The following is a 19182-nucleotide window of genomic DNA, read 5'->3' as shown; positions in this document are numbered from 1 at the left end:
TAACCCCACTCTTTGTACCGAAGTAACCAAATGGTCTCTGTTCCCCTAGTCCAAGGCTCTACGGGAGAGATGGCTGATGGAAGGGACTCCCTCGTCTGCCTCGGAGGAAGACGAAGCGATGAAGAAACAGATCCAGGAAGATGAACAGAAGACCAAGGAACTAGAAGACACAATTCAGAGGTAAGGAAGGACCAATGATGGCTGTCATGGGAGACAAAGGGTGGAGATGGGGAGTGAGCAACGGGTAAATGTGGGGGGTCTCATTAAGTTGATGGGGGAGTACTTAGGAGCTAGAGATATGCGAAAGGAACCTTTGGGTTAAACATTCAGATAACTAATAGGAACATATGGAGAGAGCCAATGGCATATGTCAAGAGACAAGATGGTTAACCGACTAAGGAAGCAATCATTGTAGGGTTTGGAGGGAGTCCTAGAGAGGCGCTGAGGAGATTTGGAGGGGGTTGCATTGGGCAACATGAATAATTTCTTGGTAGAAGTGTGCAGAGCAGGATGGGACTATTGGGGAATATTATGGTATGTATTGTGATTCTGATTTTGTACTGTGAATAGGCACCGTAGTCCGAAGCAGGAGCCTCCTGAAGGCACAAGCAGATTTTGTGACATGGAAACTTCTGATAGACGATAAAAACAAGAGGGGAAAACTAAACCAATGGAGGGTGAATGCATGCACGGTGGTGTGAAGATGTGGAGGGATGCCCTAGGATACACTCGGGGCAGCTGTGGGTGACCACAGAGGTCAACATGGAGGGAATGCATGCACGGTGGTGTGAAGATGTGGAGGGATGCCCTAGGATACACTCGGGGCAGCTGTGGGTGACCACAGAGGTCAACATGGAGGGAATGAATGCACGGTGGTGTAAAGATGTGGAGGGATGCCCTAGGATACACTCGGGGCAGCTGTGGGTGACCACAGAGGTCAACATGGAGGGAATGCATGCACGGTGGTGTGAAGATGTGGAGGGATGCCCTAGGATACACTCAGGGCAGCTGTGGGTGGCCACAGAGGTCAACATGGAGGGAACGCATGCACGGTGGTGTGAAGATGTGGAGGGATGCCCTAGGATACACTCGGGGCAGCTGTGGGTGACCACAGACAGATGTTATTGGATCACTTAAAGATGAAAAGGAGATGTGGAAGGATAACATTAAAACGTTTAGTCTGTACGTTGCTCAGAAATCGAGTCTAAAAAGTTCAACTTTTTTTTACACAGGATCACGTCATTTGTGCTAATCAGCCAGCACGTGATACACATTCTAATGTATAATAAATCAAATAGTATGAATTTGGAATTGTAAAAAGAGAATGTACTTTTGCCAAAAAATCCCTCATCATTCTTTTTCAATGGAAATGTATTTATAATAAGAGTCCTAACCCAGTAAAAGGTAGCCATATAAAAGGGAAAGGTAGCAGAAGGGAGGGAGGGGTCCATGGAAATCTGATGGGGCACATTTTCAAAGACCTTTGAAATAAGATAATGCCAGCGTGCAGGAACCCTGAGCTGTTTCCAGGTGTCCCAGAAAGAAGGCATCGCCACTCGTAAGATATTTGCTGATTCCATCTGAATAAGTCCATCGCGGTAGTGTTGATGGTCACCCGATGTTTGTTGAAGGGACGTCATTTGGGGGTCGCTGGGGCTCACAACTGCAACCCCTGGCAGCTCCCATACGACCCCTGGCACTGCCTCTGTGACCCCTGGTTAGGGGTTGCAGAGGCAGAGAAAACAAAAGGGAAGAGGGCTCATATAAGGGCACAGGGACCAGTGAAGCAACTAGGTCCACGGAACGCCTGCACCAACCACGCGCCCCTGCACAGAGAAGCAGGGCGGAGAGTTCAAAGCACAAAAACCTAAGGTGAGCAATAACCCCAAGGGAGGGGATTTGAACCAGAGGGAGGTGGGAGTCCACCTATCACAGAACCAGTATCTTAACCTTCCATCCTCCTGTTATAGGCGCTACCCAACGTCTGGCACATAATCAAGCAGAGAGGGGTCCGGGATAGTGCTTAGACCTCCATCCAGTATTGAGTGGCGCCCCCGTGGATACCAGGTAAGCATAACACCAGTGCGCCCAAGCTCTCCCTTAGTTTCTTAACGAGAAGAGCTAAGACCCAGCAGGCAGTCCTTTCATTGAGGGAGCCGTGTGGTTAAAGGGCTGCCTGTGGGGTTTGCTGACCGCCACAGACAGCCCTTTAACCATGCAGTTCCTTGATTTGAAGGGCTGCATGCAGGGGGTTAGCTCCTCTCACTAAGAAACAGAAGGCAAGTTGAGATGCCCAGCCTCTCCTTTTGTTCCTTAATGAAAGGCAATGACCATCAACAGGCAGACTATTTAGCCATGAGCTGTTCTTGGTCAAAGGGCTGCATGCAGGTGTCTGCACTTCTAATTAGGAAAAGCAGCATCTCTCCTTTTTCCTTATTTAGAAGCATGACACCTCCAGACAGCCCTTTAACCATGTGCATCTCTTTGGCTAAATGGGCTGCCCGCTGTGGGTTGGCATATCCGGGTCTATTCGGGGGGGGGGGGGGGGGGAGAGGGAGCCCCGGCAGGGTCCTGGCTCGGGAGACCTTTTTGTAGACTGCCAGGGCTCTGGCCCGTCTAGCCCCAACCCGCTTAATGCCCGTGGGTGCGCTAACATGTATTTGTATTTGTATTTTTTTATTTGTAAAATGTAATGAGAATCTATGATAAAGCAGGCCTGATGTGTGTTATTAGTGACCAGACCAGCATTTTAGTACAGCCAGTCTAGTCATTTCTTACTGTGGCATGACATTTTTACTGTGCAGCAATAATACATTAAGCACGACAAGTGTTATTACCTGTCTAGACAGGTATTTGGGCGCAGCCACTCTAGCCTTTTCTTAATGTGTCATGGCATATTTTTATGGGGATGTATGATAAAGTAAGCATGGTAAGTGTTATTACATAGTTAGATTGGCATTTTGTTGTAGCCAGTCTAGGTAGGTCTTATTGTGGCATAGCATTTTCTACTGTGCATCATCAAGGCTACAGCAAAGAGCAAGCATAAATGTATTCATATTTTTAATTTTTTTTTTTATTGTAAATAGTTATAACAAGAACTTTTACAATACTTTCAGACATGCAAACTACAAACATATCAAACTTAACAACATCTTTACAAATCCATTAATCATCTTACTTTTTAACATAAATAAATAGTGCAATTGCTGCATCTTACATCGACAATACAATAAATATTGATGAACGCAATTCATCATATTATACAATTCATAAAATCCAATTTAATCGCAATTCTGTGTGTTTATACTGCGCTCCCATTATAATTAATCATGAAGGTATTGTTGCACCTCTTTCCAGACCTTATAAAGTGTCAAGTGCATTGTACCTGACTCCCTATTTAAACAGAAATCCCAACACTCGGGGAATTTGATGGCGTCATACACAATACATCCCAAGGTCTTCATGTATAAAGAACCTAATCAAGGACATTCAGTAAGAGCATGCTTGACAGTCTCTTGGTTTTATGGAATCATGCACATTCTACAATATCTGGCTTCCTGCGTTAGCTTCCATTTCGCTCCACATACAGCATGGACAGAGAGCTGATTGGTACGCATTTTTTATCGGAAGCCGGAGTAACAAGTAAAGTTTGGTCTTCAATTAACTGTGGGCCACCTGGGCCACGTATTTCGCTTGAAGTCTGGGAACAAGTCTATGGAGACACAAACCTCCCTAAAGCATACCTCAAGTTGTAGGTATATATTTCGTCAAATGGGCTGCAGATTAACCAGTCAAAAACAAGAATATTGATATTTGGCAACTCACCTGCAAGGATTGGAAATACTCCACAGTCTTGCCATCTAAGAAGGGAAAAGCAACAAGATGTAAAATCACTAACCTTCTTGGGACTTTGTCTAAACACAAGCTACAGTGACTCCCCTAGAATTAAATTACTGAGAGGAAAAGAAATGCCCTTAGTAGCCCAGCGTCGAATCATCATGAAAAAGGTTTGTGGTTTCTCAATGATCCCGCTCGTCAGCTTTTATAGGATGAAAGTGATTCCTATATTGGCGTATGGAGCAGAGACTTCTTTGAACTGCAAAGCTTAGATCTGGCCGTCTCTCAAAGGCTTATTTTGGAAAAGTGTATTGGGCCTGCCTAAGAGCGTCCCGATAAAGGCTGTAAGCATGGAGCTGGGGTTGACATCTCTAAAAGCCATAGTGAAGTGGAAAACTCTACAACTGCTGAGGAAATGCAGGGAAGAAAACCCGAGTGGTGGCTTTAAGACCCTCCAAAATGCCCTAACATCTAACCCTGAACAACCTCTATGAGAATGGGAAGGGGTATGTATTATGGACCTTGAAGAAATTGGTGAAACTGTCACTAACTTGTTGTGCAACCCGGACAGAGTAAAGTTGAAACTATACAGAAGGGATTGGATCCAGATACACAATGAGAGGGGGACCTTTAAACTGTATGGTAAATCCTGGGGAGAGGAAAAGAAGTTGAACTGCCTGCCGAAGTACCTGCAGCTTTTCCACAATTGGTATCTCAGCTTGCAATTTCTGAGAATACGACTCAATTTGTTCCCGACAAGGGAGATTCTGAGACCAAGGGAGGAGGGAGATGGTCACTTGGGATGTCGCCTGTGTAAAGAACATAACTCAGTGGAAGCCCTCTACCGCATGGTCATGATATGTCCGGCTGCAATTGATCTAAGGGTACGGTTGATGTCAGAATCAATCCAGAAGTATGGCAACCACCCAAAAAAGGAATGGTGGAAAATGTTATTATCCGGAGAGCGGGTTTCTATCACGCTGGCTTTTGTAAAATTGGTACTTGCAATTTAAAAATAAAATTGAGGAGGCTGCATGCAATTTACAAATGTTACGAATGGGTGGCAAAGTCATATTGGTGTGGGGGGGATAAAGCTTTTCTTTTTCTCTTTTTATGGATTAAAGATTTGGCGGAAAGGTTTAATTTGTTTAACCATGAAATGCCGTTAAAAAAAATAGTAATAATAAATGGCCTTTAAAAGGCTGCACCTGCCTCAAGACCGTGACTCTCCCCTAATTTGTGCAATAAAGGGCAACAAGGGCACATCTTTGCCTTCAAAAAAAGGGCACCCCTGCGCTTCAAGAGTTGTGCTTTCAGTGAAGTCAGACCTAATTCATGGTGCACATACTCAATCGAGGCAGACCAAGGCAGCCCCAATACATACCTCCAAAAGAATGCCTCCAGTACATCTAACCATTTTAAATCCTTTAACACCAAGGCTTCCAGGCCATACAGAATCGCGGGACAGACCCACTGCTTCTGAAGTGCCAACACTCCCCTTAGCGAGAACCCTGCATGTTCAATCGTGAACTTTCTCATCAAGCAGGTCATTTGTTTAGCTCGTCTGGATTTGGTTTCAATTATAACACTGTACCCAAGGCTAGCGGACATCCCAAGCCCCTAATACTTGTATGATTCTGTGTAGTCAATGGGTCCCAGGCTGGTGTTTAGAGTTAGTCTGTTTACTTCCTTAACGGACTCCAATATAACTTTAGTTTTTTTTTTTAATTGACTGATAACCTGCTCTCTTTCACCTACTGACCCAGCTCCTTTAACATAGACTTCATCCCTGGCAAGAGCGTTCCAATATTACCAGGTCATCTGCATAAAGCATTGACGAAACCAGATGAAGTGGGAGAATGGAAAAACAGTCTCCCGTCCTTCCCCTCTCGCGCCTGGCCTAAAGGATCACGGCCCAGGCACCCGCCACGAGAAGAGTTTGCCCATCTACCAGACGACCAAATACCCTGGTACAGGAACATACGGATGTGTCCATCTGCCTGCTCAGCAGCCCGCACTGCCCATGCCGACACCTGCGGCACGGATCAACTAGACTAAAACCTACACGTCGTTAGAGATGCCATGACGACCTAGCCAACGGTCAGCACACCTGTGCAAATATACACACTGGACACTCCCGCACCAATCTACACGAAGAATATACTCAGTGCTATGACGTAGGCGACAGACATACTCACGGACGTGCACCTTTATTATTTTCCACATAGGCCCTCAAAATGCAGAAACGCAAGACGCATCATGAACTCATCTAAAGAGCTTGCTTACGCTTCTCCTAAAACCAGGTGCCGTAATGACACAATACTGGTCATAAAACAATATGATACTATAACCTAAAGCACCTGTGCACCAAATGGTTCCACCTATACACCAGGCCTAAGTAGGCCGCAAGCAAGAGCTCCCATGGACGTTAAAAGAACAAGAGTCAGGTTGCTGATCCTGCAGAATGAGCCTGGCGAAAGCAGACAGCCAAGGTCGCAATGTTGCAAACCCACATTCCGAAAGCAGACCATCAAGGGCACGATGTTGCAACCTCGCACGCCGCGCACCAACGTTAAAATCACACCTGCAAATTAAACCAGGCACACAGTGGAAAAACAATATTAATTGTGCAGAATTTTGCCTCAAACACGGTCCCACCTCACGTGACCAAGCCGAACCTGACAGGATGCCAAGCCCAGGAGGAAGAAGGCGTCTGGATCCCTCATTACAAGACACAGACAGATACACTTAAAAGGCTCAATGGGCATCTGCGACAGTGGGAGTAGTCGGCCTTCCAGCTCATGAATAAGTCCTCACATTGTCTGCACGTACTCATAGTGAAACATTGTTGCAAATGACAGGTACACCGAGAGCTGGGAACAGCGATGGTCCCAGGCTGGGAAGCTCGCGGGCGCACCAATCAGAACATGGGGCTCTTATCACTGACGCCATTAACATTAACCAATCATCAGGGGTCTTCATGTAACAATTCTCATGTATCTAATTGTAGGGACAACCCAGATATATCACCTGACTAACCCTTGTCCACTAATATTGTTCTCTATACGTATGCTATACTAACCCTACCACTCGAGCAACCAATTAAGAGTGGCGATAGGTTTTTTGCTAACTTTCCAAGGTGACGCAAGTAGCGCGTCATACTAAGGTAAAAAGGGCCTGCGAGCCCCACGATTGTGTGTGTGTCAGGACGGACGCGTACGATCCCTGACCCATCCCTGCCGTTTTTGTATAATAAACAGCAGAGTCACCTTGCTTCTTGCGTGTGTCTCATACTCTATCTCTTCTGGGATATACGGGAGGAGTTGGGGCCTCCCTGCCCGGAGGTCTGCGGACGGCCCGGCCGACCCCGGCAGAATTTTCCCCCCGACACAGACATTTCCCAATTTTGGGGGGACGGCTAGTACTACCAATCAGATGACCCATCAAGTCAGAGATATAGATATTAAAAGTCAGGGGAGCAAGCATATAACCCTGCTTCACTCCCCTGCTTGTTCCCATCTATTTGAACAGTAGTCCATTGTCTCCTAACTGAATCTGAGCTGAATCTGAGCTGTTGTGTCCACGTGCCAGCTAGGGTAACCCCACTTTCTCATTTTGTTCCATAAAATATTACAGTCCACTTGATCAAAGGGTAATTTAAAGTCTGCAGATGTGATGTATACGGCTGGACTACAGTGCTGTTTCACCTGTGTAGTTATTGCATCCAGTAGTCGGATGTTATGAATCATACTAAACCCAGTTCGAAATCCCATCTGAAATGGTTGAAGAATGTTATTGCCACTGACCCAGGTCTGTAGATGTTCCAACACATAGGTAGCAAACACCTTGCCAGTTATATCTAACAATGATACTAGCCTATAATTTTCAAGGAATAATCGGTCACCAGATTTAAGGACGGGGAACCAGAATCGATCTTTTCCATGACCCTGGTATCACCCTGGAAGCAAAGCCCTTTTGGAACAATGCACACAATATGTCTCCTCAAATATGATAGTCCCCCTTTAGAACTGCCGCCGACAGCCCATTTGGCCCCGGCGCCCTACAGCTTTTGAGCTTTATTATTTGGGCAAAGAGATTTTCAGTATTAAACTCAATGGGCCACTCCTGTATGCTAGGTCCCATTACATCTACAGTGTCATTCAAGTGGAACATTCTTCCATTGATATAGGTAACCCATACCCCTTCCATGATGGGATTTAGTATGGAGAAATCGGGAGGGGGGGCCTAGCTAGGGTCAGTACTTTCCACATGTCCCTTGAATTCCCACTGTCCAGGGCTTCTATCATATGTTGCCAATTTACTGTTAAACCCACAAGACGTCTCTTTGTAAGCAAATTTCTATATTTGTTTTTTAACCCACGTGAGTTCCTCTATAATATATATATGCAGTCTTTTGTAGATCTCGCAAATTTGTCCACATTATTTGTTGGGTTTAATCAATCTCTGTGTCATAGGGGTGCACAGCCTTTTTGGCAGATGTTATGAAAGATGTGCCCCTCCTTGTGCCTGTTCTACGTGCAAACATAGCCAACCAATGTTCTACGTGCAAACATAGCCAACCAATGTTCAATTTCATCAACAGATTGCTGTATCATTAATGACCTGGCCTCATGAGTTCAATCTTCAACATGGTACATGCTTTTCGAATATTGTGCTCGGACCAGGTCAGCCTATTTCCTGCATGAGTTGAGATTAAACCCGCAGGACCCCCAATTGTCTGTTCTTGGGCCTCTGAATACCACGTGAGGCTAAGTACTGCATGGTCACTAATAGGCCTCGCGCAGATTTTTAAAGTTCTCACTCTTTCAATCAATGTGCTGTTATAGCAGGGATAGTCCAGGGTAGCCAGTTTTGCTCCTGAGTACCAGGTAGGCTCCCCCAGGGTATCGCCACTAGTTCTCCCATTAAAGATCACCAGATCCCAGTCCCTCAAGTATTGCAACCATCTTTTGCCACTGGCGTTTACATCTTTTAATAGCATGTTACTGTCAAAACGGACAGTTTGATGTTTGCCATTTCTGTGATGATAACCACATCTGGCATTTAAGTCCCCCTCAATATAACACCATCTTCTGCTGGTACCTTTACCCAGTTTGTGATCAACATATCTAAATAGACCCCGTGGTGTGGTCATAATTGTTAATCAACAACTGTTTTATTTGGGATAGCCCCTTCAATAGCACTTCAACTGCTAACACATGCCCAAGTGGATCAATAGGGGAGAACTTGTGAGATTTTAGCTCTTGTATTGCTCCTATCCCTCCAAACGGAAGCCCTACAGCTCAAGCCGTAGCCATAGCCTGGTGTATAACGAACCCATCCACAAAGCAGTGCGCCATTGGTCCGGTTTCCTGGAGCAAACGCTGTGCAGTCCAGTAAAAGGTCAATGGAGGGACCTTCTGTAAAATGTGGGAGTGGCCTCTGGTATTCCAAGAGGCCAGACTGAATGTTCCCTGGTAACATGCTTTTTAACCATAACCAGCCCTGGGCATTATCAAATCCCTCTGGGACTGATGTATTCTTTGATGTTACCACAGACACTTTACTTTGCAACATATTTTTACAATGATTGCAACATGTCTCTACCTCCAAGGTAGAAAAGCTTTATCCAGCTCATAGCTGTGAAATTCTAAGGATTCAAACTGGGCTCTTATTAAGGAGGCTGTCAACGGTAAGCAGCAGTGTTCCTGCATAATGCCCCCCACCCCAGACTTCACCGGTTCCAAGTACTCAACGTCGCATGAGTTTAAGTTGCGTAAGGAGAGAACGTTCCCACATGTTCTTAACAGTTCATCTCTATTGATGTGATTTTTTAGTCCGATGGCCAATTTCTTTCCAATTGCAAATGTTCTTACGTATAGGGGCAGGGCCTTCATGCAGTTGGTTTGTAAAATAGCCAGCGGTCCCTGTGGACCGGGAATCTTCAGGCCCGTAGTCCCGGTCCCCAGGCCCCCCACTGCCGTTTGTGGGCCAACAGGGGTCAAATCCCCTTCATTAAACTGGGGTGTTTTCGGGTCTAAGTGTACTGCCGGCAGCCAGGTCGTAGCTACGTCAGTGTCCTTCATCAGCCAACTTGTCAGTGTGCCCGCGCTTAGTTGTTGTCTTTTCTTTTTCCGGGCGGCCCTTTTTCTTGCTTGCCTGATAGTGCTTCTCAGGTTTGGGGATGTAGCAGTCGTAGAATTCAAAGGGTGATTGGGATCATCGCTGGGACCCACCCCTATATCCATTTTACGTATAGCAGCCCTTTTTTTTGCCCTCCATCGAATTTATTTATGAGTTAAGTAACAGAAACGTGATTGGAGGGACGTCTGCGGTTTATCTTCTCAACCTTAGAATCGTGAGATTGAATTGTAATGGGCGTGGCCTCATCAACTTGACCCGTCTGAATAGTGGGCATGCCTCTTTCTGTGGTGGAGACATCACTTGTCACAAAAAAAGCTCGTAATTGCAGGAAACATTCCATTTTGCTTCTGCGGTTCTTTGTGGATACGACCACTTAGTTTTAAGAGTATTTTTAAGGCAACGTTTAAATCATCAGATGAGGAACCTATCACTGAGCGGGCCGTGTTCTCATTATTATATTGATTAGCTATGTCTGCCGAGGAAACAGACCCCTTTTCTTGAGGACTGATCCCCATTTAATTGAACGTTCCTCCCTAAAGACGATTGGTTGGAATTAAACAAGTTAGGGGATGCAGAAAGGCGCTGGGAAGTGGTTGCTTCTTCAGAAGGGGTGCGCATGCGCGTGTGAACAGACGCTGCCTCGACTTGCTTCCGATTCCCAAGAGATATGACGCTATTTGGGTCCGATACACAAGTTTTATTGCATAATGAGTAACACAACTGCAACAAGGAATTATTGTCTATGTCGCCAAATGTAGTGTTAGAAACGACGGACAACGAGAGCCCACCCACCGCTGGAGCATTCAGTTTATCTTCCGGAATGGACTTCCCCAAGGCACCCCGGTATAGTCTTGATAATATTTGGTTTCAAATAATGAGTAATCTCGCCAGTGTCAGCGGTAGACTCAGCCAGGGTGTTGCCATGCTATTCAATGGCCGATTTTCCACTCACCTCCCCTGGCATCAACACATGAGAGCCACAGGTCGCGGCTCTCTTATATCCATTCGTTTTTCTCTAAGGCTTGCTCTTAAGAAGATTGTACACCCTTTGCTTGTAGTGCGCTTTGCCTGGCATGGTTGAGGTAAGTGACAAGGTTATTGGGAAAGTTCTGTCAACTGCTCCCACAATGAGAAAATATACGGGCAATTAGCAGTAATAAATAGTCAATGACAGGCCCTGCAATGTCCTTGTCTCACCTTAGCACAAGTGCGGAATCCCAACGGGGAACAGGGAAAACACACTCCACCACGTTCTGCGACGCTCCGCATCCGGCTATGGAATTTGAATCAAAGCAGCAATGTAGACAGGGTAAACAGACTCTCCTGCAGCCTGCCAACACCGAAAACACACTCCACGACGCCACGTGATGCTCTGCGTCTGGCTATGGTATTTGAGGGAGTGAATCGCAGCAGCAATGTAGACAGAGTAAACAGACTCTTCTGCAGCCTGCCAACATGGAAAACACACTCTGCTTCACTTTTATGATTGGGATACCTTTTGTTTTATTAGTAGTGTGGGGAGGAGTGGGTGCTTTTAAAGGTCTGGCCTACATTTTTGACATGTTTTCTTATTGTGGCATTGCATTTTGAATAGCAAAGCGGTAAGATATCTCAGCGGGTTGAGCGCTTGTTACTGCGATATGTGTGATCTGCAGGCCGCAGGTTCGTATCCTGGCAAGGCCAACTCAGTCTTTCGTTCTTCTGTGGTTGATAAAGGAGTACTAAATTTCGTTGGGATAATTGTATGTAAATATGTCATATGTATAGCGCTTTGGCAAAAGCGCTATATAAATAACAAATCAGCATCATTAATTAAAGCATTCATGTTCCTGTGCACTGTTGGTGCAGCTATTGGATTTTTTGGATACAGTATTGGCATTTTATTGTATTGTTTCTATTTATTGTATTGGTATATTAGTCTTTTTTTCAAATTGTACGTTTATGTACTTTTTTATTACGTCCACAAACCACTTCTGGTCATGTCACAGCAGTAAAAAAGGAACTGATGTCATCCGGGTCAAAGGGCATCTGACATCACTTCCGGTGGTGTCATCAGGTGTGTGATGTCACTTCTGATACTGCTGGCATTTTGGTGAAATGGTGTCCCTGTGATCCAAACCATCTATTTTGGCAAATAACTTATACACAACATGGTCATCGACAGTGAAGTACTTATGAAAAACCACCACATGGGCCTTACCATTCCTTTGAACACAAGTGAAAAGTTATACACATCCTTTAAGTGAGTTGCAGAATCAGTGGCCACATAGGTCAACATTTCTGGGCCCTTTTAAAACCTAATCTCTTCCTCTTCAGAGGCTTCAGAGATATATTCCTCCAGAAAACTGCCTCCCCACCCACCAGGAATCCTTTAAGATGTGGCCTGGATTCCATAGGTGATCTACAGTGATCTGCAATTTTTTATCTGCTTACCGTCCTGATCAATAGGAGAGGTACAGTGGCTTCTTTTCAGAGTGGTGAAACAGTCCCCACACTTTCCTTGTAAGTAGCTTGAGGAGGTGATGCTAGTTGTCATTCACCTGCACATTCTAAATGGTTTAGTACGCGTGACGTGACAACACTGCAATGGGCAAATTTGCAGTAATGGGTGATTCGACCACAAAAATATGACAAAATCTCCCATTCCCCTTACATTCTGTTTTGATCTAAATCTGATCATAAAGTATCAGCACATGAAGGCCTTTTTTCTCCCTGGCCAGCTGATGACGGTCCCTGTGATTGTTGTGCTATCCTATAGCGGGATGATAGCTCAGGGGCAACTCGCTCGCCTTGCAAGCAAGATGATGTGGGGCAATACAAGTTCGATCCCTGGATACGCACTTAGAAACCTCTGGTTATTAGGCGTGTTATAAATAAACTATTATAAATACAAGCCTTCCGTGTCTAAGAACTATTTCCCAGAAGCATGTTTAGAAAGTGATGCCACATGGATCCTTTGGAGCACACCCTTGCCCAGGATTACCCTCAGGTTTTCCGGATGAGACCTCAGGAATCAGAGAGTTATTGGCAAAGAAAGTCAAAAGTGGACTAACATTTGGCTCGATGGGTGTGCATGATCGACATAGGAATAACGGGTGAGGCCAAAACTCTGATGTTGAAGACACCCTGCAGTGTTTGAAGACGTGTAAGATAGTGGGATGCCTGTGCTACCCTCAGACCCTATCCCAAGTGGACACTTGTGATTCCAATCCCTGATCCCATTGCTTGCAAAAGCATTTATCAGACTAGCACCTCACCTCCCATCTCACTGAGCAACCCTATAAAACCCCGGATTTCTGCCTTTGCTTATCGATACCTTGCAACTAATGTTGACGGCATACTTATATGTTTACGATTCCGACTCTGCGAATCCTTCATATATTTCTTTGAAGAATTATTGAGCAAAGGGGCGAGAAAAGAAAATACATTTTTAATTCACCCATTCCCTCTCAGGTGAGTCACACTGAGCTTATCCGGGAGAGGAACTCATTACCCAATTTCCTTTGAATACAGGTGTCCTCAGCATGTGAAATGGGGAAGATGTTGTCACTGAGTTGACTAATCGTCAATAACCACAGGTTCTGCCGACCAACGTTTTTTTGCAGATTTTGAAACTCTGTTGTCACCCAAGCCCTTTCCCTGCCTACTAACCTGATTTAATAAAACAATACCATAGTTTTTCTTTAACTGAGTTATGCCCAACATGTCTGCGGGGTAGGTGTGTGTGTGCGGAGCACCCGAGCCATCTTAACTTTCTACAAAATCCCCAAAAGATGTGAAAGACTAAAATGACCCCTTCCCCCCCACCCTTGCCAGTAAGATAACAAATTCTTCCATATGCCAGGCATGAAGGGAGCCGTGAGCTACGGAAAGAGGGACCTTACCCTAGGCACCCCACACCTCCTACCCCCCCTGAAAAGGAAAGAACAAAATGACGTGCACAGGATGTTTTTGCCAGAGAGGAATGGTGGGTTTCAGGGGCTGGTCGCCATTCTGGGGACACCCTGGCCCAATCAATGTGGACACTCATAGCCAAGGAGATGCCAGTGGAAAACTGGGTGACTCAGAAACGGAAGGGACGGTACAGCTCTGGTCACCAGTGAAAGTGCCCATCTGAAGAGCCACCTGATGGGGGAATCACTGAGATATGAAAGAACCCAGGGGTCTCCAAGATGGAGCTTATTTGCAGGAGGAGACAACGCCCCACTGAGCCCCATACAAGAAGTCCTGTGCCAGCAGGGTCCCGGGGAGGCAACAGCGCACAACCACTGTGGTGCACAGCTCGAAGGAGAGTCACAGCATGAAGAATAACCGAGTTCATAGGTATAATACTATACCTAATACCTCAGGATGTTACTCGGGTTAAAATTGCTATTTCCCCTCTTTCATTAGTTACTGGTCTTATCTTGTTTACAAGGTACTGAATCGCAGTCACAATCCCGCGAGCTTCAGCATTTTCAAGAAATTGAAAAGTAATATAGTGATTAATTTTGATGAATGTTTGTTTTAATTGATGTATAATTTATAACTATAGAGAACGTTCCAATTAACTAAGAGGAATTTTCAATGTCAAGTGTGAACATTTTATAAAATGTTTGTTGTGTTGTATCCATTGAAAGTAAATGGTGGTCACAAAGATTGTAAATGCTGAGTATTGAAAAAGTAATTGAACATTAATATAATAATTGATTTTGATTAAGGTTTATGTTTTAATGTATGTATAATTTGAGTAATGGAGTAAAATTCTATACTTTAGAAATCAAGTAGTTAATTATTATTTTCTCAGCAGAAGTGGCCAATTCTTTTAATGTAATTACAGGACACCTAAACACGTACAGGTCAAGTGTTTTTGAATTTATCCCATGTGACAGTCACAAATCGAATTGGAGGTTATTTCTTTATAGTGGTGCTAAAAGGATCATTCTAGGCACCTGTTTCTGTGATTCAAGTATGTTAAAGAATAGGACTGATATTTGCCCCAAAAAAGAAAAAACATTCAAAGGATAATATTTCTAACTATCTAAAGGCCCAGAAATCAAAATGAAAAAACAATTTCAAGATAAAAATGCACTAATTGAAGACCGCCCTGATACCCAGTATCTCCGAAACTAAATCCATGAAATGGGAGGTAGATCGGAACAAACAGAAAGTGAAGTGTAATCTTTCACACCCAAGACAGAAGACCCGGGAGCAGGAGGGGTGGGCTAAAACACTGAAAGAGAAACATCAAGCTTTCATAGACCACCCCAAGGAGAGACAGCATTTAGTTCAGGAACCTCAGAGACGCCACTGAAAGTGGACACAAATGAAAGCATGAAGACACCCTTTGGAGAAATTCTGAACAAACTCCCATTCCACCAAGTAAGTGGAGAATGAGCGGATCGTAAGAGGGAACTCCAATCTATGCCCTAGAGATAAATCACCCAGAAGGTCTTCATTCCCACTGAAGGGGGAGATCATTACAGCAACCAAGAAAGAATCCCAGCTGCAGAGAACAGGGTGTGAAACAATACCATTCCAAGACCTCGCCCGTGCTATGTTACTAAGAAGGGCACTATTAAACCCCAAGCATAGGCGAAGCCGATGGTGAGAGGAAATCCCAATCTATGCCTTTGAGATAAATCACCAAAAGGGTCTCCATTCCTACTGAAGGAGGAAGCAAAGAAAGAATCCCAGATACAGAGAACAGGTTGTGAAACAATACTATTCCAAAACCTCGCCCGTGCTATGGTACGAAGAAGGGCACTATTAAATGCCACTATGTATGAGCTGCATAAGACATACATAAGGACCTTCTCATGAGATATGATCATGTAAGTCCAAAGGGAATTCCCTCAAAGCGACTACGCCAGGTGAAGGGGTGCGATCCTTGCGGATCGCCGATAGTGGCAGGCAGAATTTAATTAATTAGAAACTGAAAAGCTCTATACAGACCTAGGTGAACCCCAGATCTCAATCAAGGAAACTACGCGAGCTGGTGAGGGGTGCACACATGAAGACGGTCTTCAGACTTCCCTGTTTTCGTTTGAAGAATGGAAAAACAGAGGATAAGATGGATTGATGAATGGGTTAAGGCTGGAGGTGAGCTGTGACCCGTCAAGGAATGCACGGTCCTGGTCTCTTGCTTACCAAAGTGGAAAGTCAAATAATGTAATCCCGGTATGGAAGCCCGAACTAGAAAGTGAGTGCCAGGGACCAAGGTCAAGATGCTCACACAGAGCATATCGATAGTCTTTAGATGTATGTTATTTGCAGAGGGAGAATGGGATAGAAGGTGCCGAAAGTTAAAGAAAAATACCAAAAAGTAAACCCGAAAGAAATATCCATATCCGTGACCATGGTACTAAAATTGAATGCAAAAGGCATAAACTTGCCCATCAAAAGGAAAGGGATGCCGGAATTATTCGTTGAAGAGAAGGGAGACATTCGTGAGTGCAGGAGGGTCCTCTTCTGGCTGCAGATCAACAATATCACAGAGAGATCACGCCAGGAGTTTCATGCAGCAGTTTATGTCAAGGCAACGGCGACACCAATTCACCAAAATGGCAGTGACGTAATGCGGATGTTTTCAAGTTAGTACCAGGCTACTCAGATCAAACAATCAGCCTTTACTCAGACCCCCCAGACATTCCATAATGTAAAGAGAACAATTTTTCTTATTAAATCAGCAGATGGAATAAACAGTTTACTCCACCCTGGAGAGGAGAAGGCATTTGATAGAGTGAGCTGGCTCTTTCTAGAGGATTGGCTAATGGAAAGGCGCTTCATAAACACCTGCATTAGATTGACACTAAGCTTCTATGCACTGCCTCCTGCACAGGACTCCACGAAAGACCTAAGATAAAGGAAGCTATGTTTATACACAGGGAACTCGACAGCGCCGCCCTCTGTCTCCCTTGCTTTTTGCAGTGACTAGAAAGCCACCCGCAGCACATTGGAAAGATTAAAGGAGAGTTCCGGGACTTTTTTTTTATTGTCCCTACGGTTCGGCCATGTGTTTTTAAGCATAACTCGGTAGATCGTAGAAAACTTTCCTATGGACCTTACCCGACTTTTCGTCCATTAACGCACTCGAAATCAGCCGCCATTTTATGATAATCCTATCATTTCCCCCCATCGCCCTGGCTCACCTGCATTGCCAGTGGTTAAGATTAATTCTAAACCTTCCAGCCATCACCTCTTTGTTTTTGCTATGTCACCCCAAGTGGGACGGGTATGCCCAGACGTGGGTCCCGTGCCTGCTGGGCCTAGAGACCCAAGCTACTCCTCACTGATGAGCCCCAACAAGGGCGAAACATGTTTGGGGATGCTTGTGGTCTCGTGCCGAAGGGATGTGGCCTAGCAGTTCAGGCTGGACTGCCCCTTTTGGGGTGGGGCCAAGCCTGATTTGCATATGGTCTTTCCCTTCGGTAATGGCTTGGCAGGCGAAGAACGGTGGTCTGGAGGGTTGCCCAGAGCATTGCCAGTGGTTAAGATTAATTCTAAACCTTCCAGCCATCACCTCTTTGTTTTTGCTATGTCACCTGCTTTTGCGGCACTAAATCAAATCCCCCGCCCCTGAGCCTGACATCAGCAGACGCGTACCGCCCATTTCCCAACGCCAAAGCACGTTTCGTGTCAACAATCGCTGCGCCTCAGCTAATGACGTGTCGCCATGGAAATGGCAGGACGCCTCTTTCCTCAATAAGTATAAACACACCGTTTCACAACACACAGCAGCAGATTTTCGATTCCATTCCTCTCTCTGTGTTACTTTGAGTATTCTGTGACTCGTTTCTGTGCTCTGGTCAGCTACCTTCGCCGCTTCTAGGCCTTGTGAACACCTGTACCATCTCTGTAAATTATTTTACTTTCTTTACCACACAATGGCTACAATAATGCCGTATATGTACGAGCCCGAGTACACCGAGGAAGAACTACTGGAAAGGCAAGCACGCGAAAACGATGGGGATTCGGACGGCAGTTGGGAGGACCAGTCAACGGATGAAGAGCCTGGACCATGTCGCATGGACGGCGTCTCCACCTGGTGCACGTGCAATCGGTGCGAGCTAATGCCAACTGAGGAGGAGAACTGCTGCTGCCGTGAAAATTCCGGGTGCTTGGCCTACATTTCAGAAGGCGAGCCAAGTCCGCAATGCATCACCGAGCTGCCAGAGTTCAGGGAAGCCTGCCTCTCACGGACCGTGTTGAGGATGATGATGGTGCTTATGCACGAACTTTGCGGCACTGTTCGTCCGCGTAATCCGAGTAACGAGTAAGTATACTCTGGTTTTGATGTCAGTGATGCCACTACTATGTCATGGTCGTCTCCCACATATAAAATTACATCTACATATCATTCGAATGCATGTAAACTGGTTCCATATTGTGCATTTTCTAGATAGAATTTTTTTCAAAGCAGAATGACATTTTTTACCTGAATCGACAGTGATAAGAAAGTTTTGTCATTTTAATACAGTTTGCATCTTTCATTTTCACAGGTGGTACAGGCTGGTGGCCTATCGTTGCTTCACTTGGTGGCTTCACGGGAGGCTCGGACACCGCGTTCGGAGAGTAATACCTGCCTGTGCGGTACTTGCCATTAGACAACATTTCCCCAGCGACAGTGGACAATACCGCGGATTTTCCGTGGATGTGCTGCAACCGGAACTTTACAATGTGTAATGTTTATTATTTATGTTCAATTGAAATTAAGATCTAAAATAAAACCCAACATATATTTTAACAATGGTTGTTTTGATTTTTTAAATGAATCTAGTGTGTCTCCATTGAATAGTCTTCCTGTGCCTTGTCTTGTCACACCACATGTCTCCGGCCAGCATCCTCCCTCACGCTGGCCGCCCACCTTCAATCCACATAACCGTTGAACCCATATGCAGCAGACATACATATGTTATTTTGCGGGTTGGCATCAAGCCTCCCGGCCTTGCCTCCTCCCCCAAAAATACTTACCACACCACTTTGTTCAAGCGTTGGCAATAAAAGGCCGTTGGATTTTATTGATACAAAACATGGTTATAGGTAAATAATCAATATGGTTGATCATAATAAATCATCCTTTTGGGCACCGGGTACAGAGATGACCCCCTCTGGCCCGTGCCGCCTTGCCACCACAGGCCAGCCTGCTGCTGACTAACTGCCTAGGCATCCAGGGTCTCCAGGGTGAACTGCACCCATATATTCTCCTGGGAGGGTGAGGTA

The 19182-nt window shown here is 45.2% G+C and overlaps 1 protein-coding gene across 2 annotated transcripts in view; it reads left to right on the top strand.

The window, feature by feature from the left end:
- PALM (paralemmin) overlaps positions 1-19182 on the top strand; it is a 388481-nt gene that overhangs the window by 244004 nt on the left and 125295 nt on the right. For both annotated transcript variants that reach the window (XM_069647781.1, XM_069647788.1), the window contains exon 4: positions 50-180. In XM_069647781.1, the coding sequence (XP_069503882.1) occupies positions 50-180 (131 nt within the window). The remainder of the gene's footprint in view (positions 1-49; positions 181-19182) is intronic.

This window comes from Ambystoma mexicanum, chromosome 1p (assembly GCF_040938575.1).
Source record: "Ambystoma mexicanum isolate Mex_15411 chromosome 1p, UKY_AmexF1_1, whole genome shotgun sequence".
Lineage (NCBI taxonomy): Eukaryota > Metazoa > Chordata > Amphibia > Caudata > Ambystomatidae > Ambystoma > Ambystoma mexicanum.
This window is presented reverse-complemented; position numbering and strand designations above follow the sequence as displayed.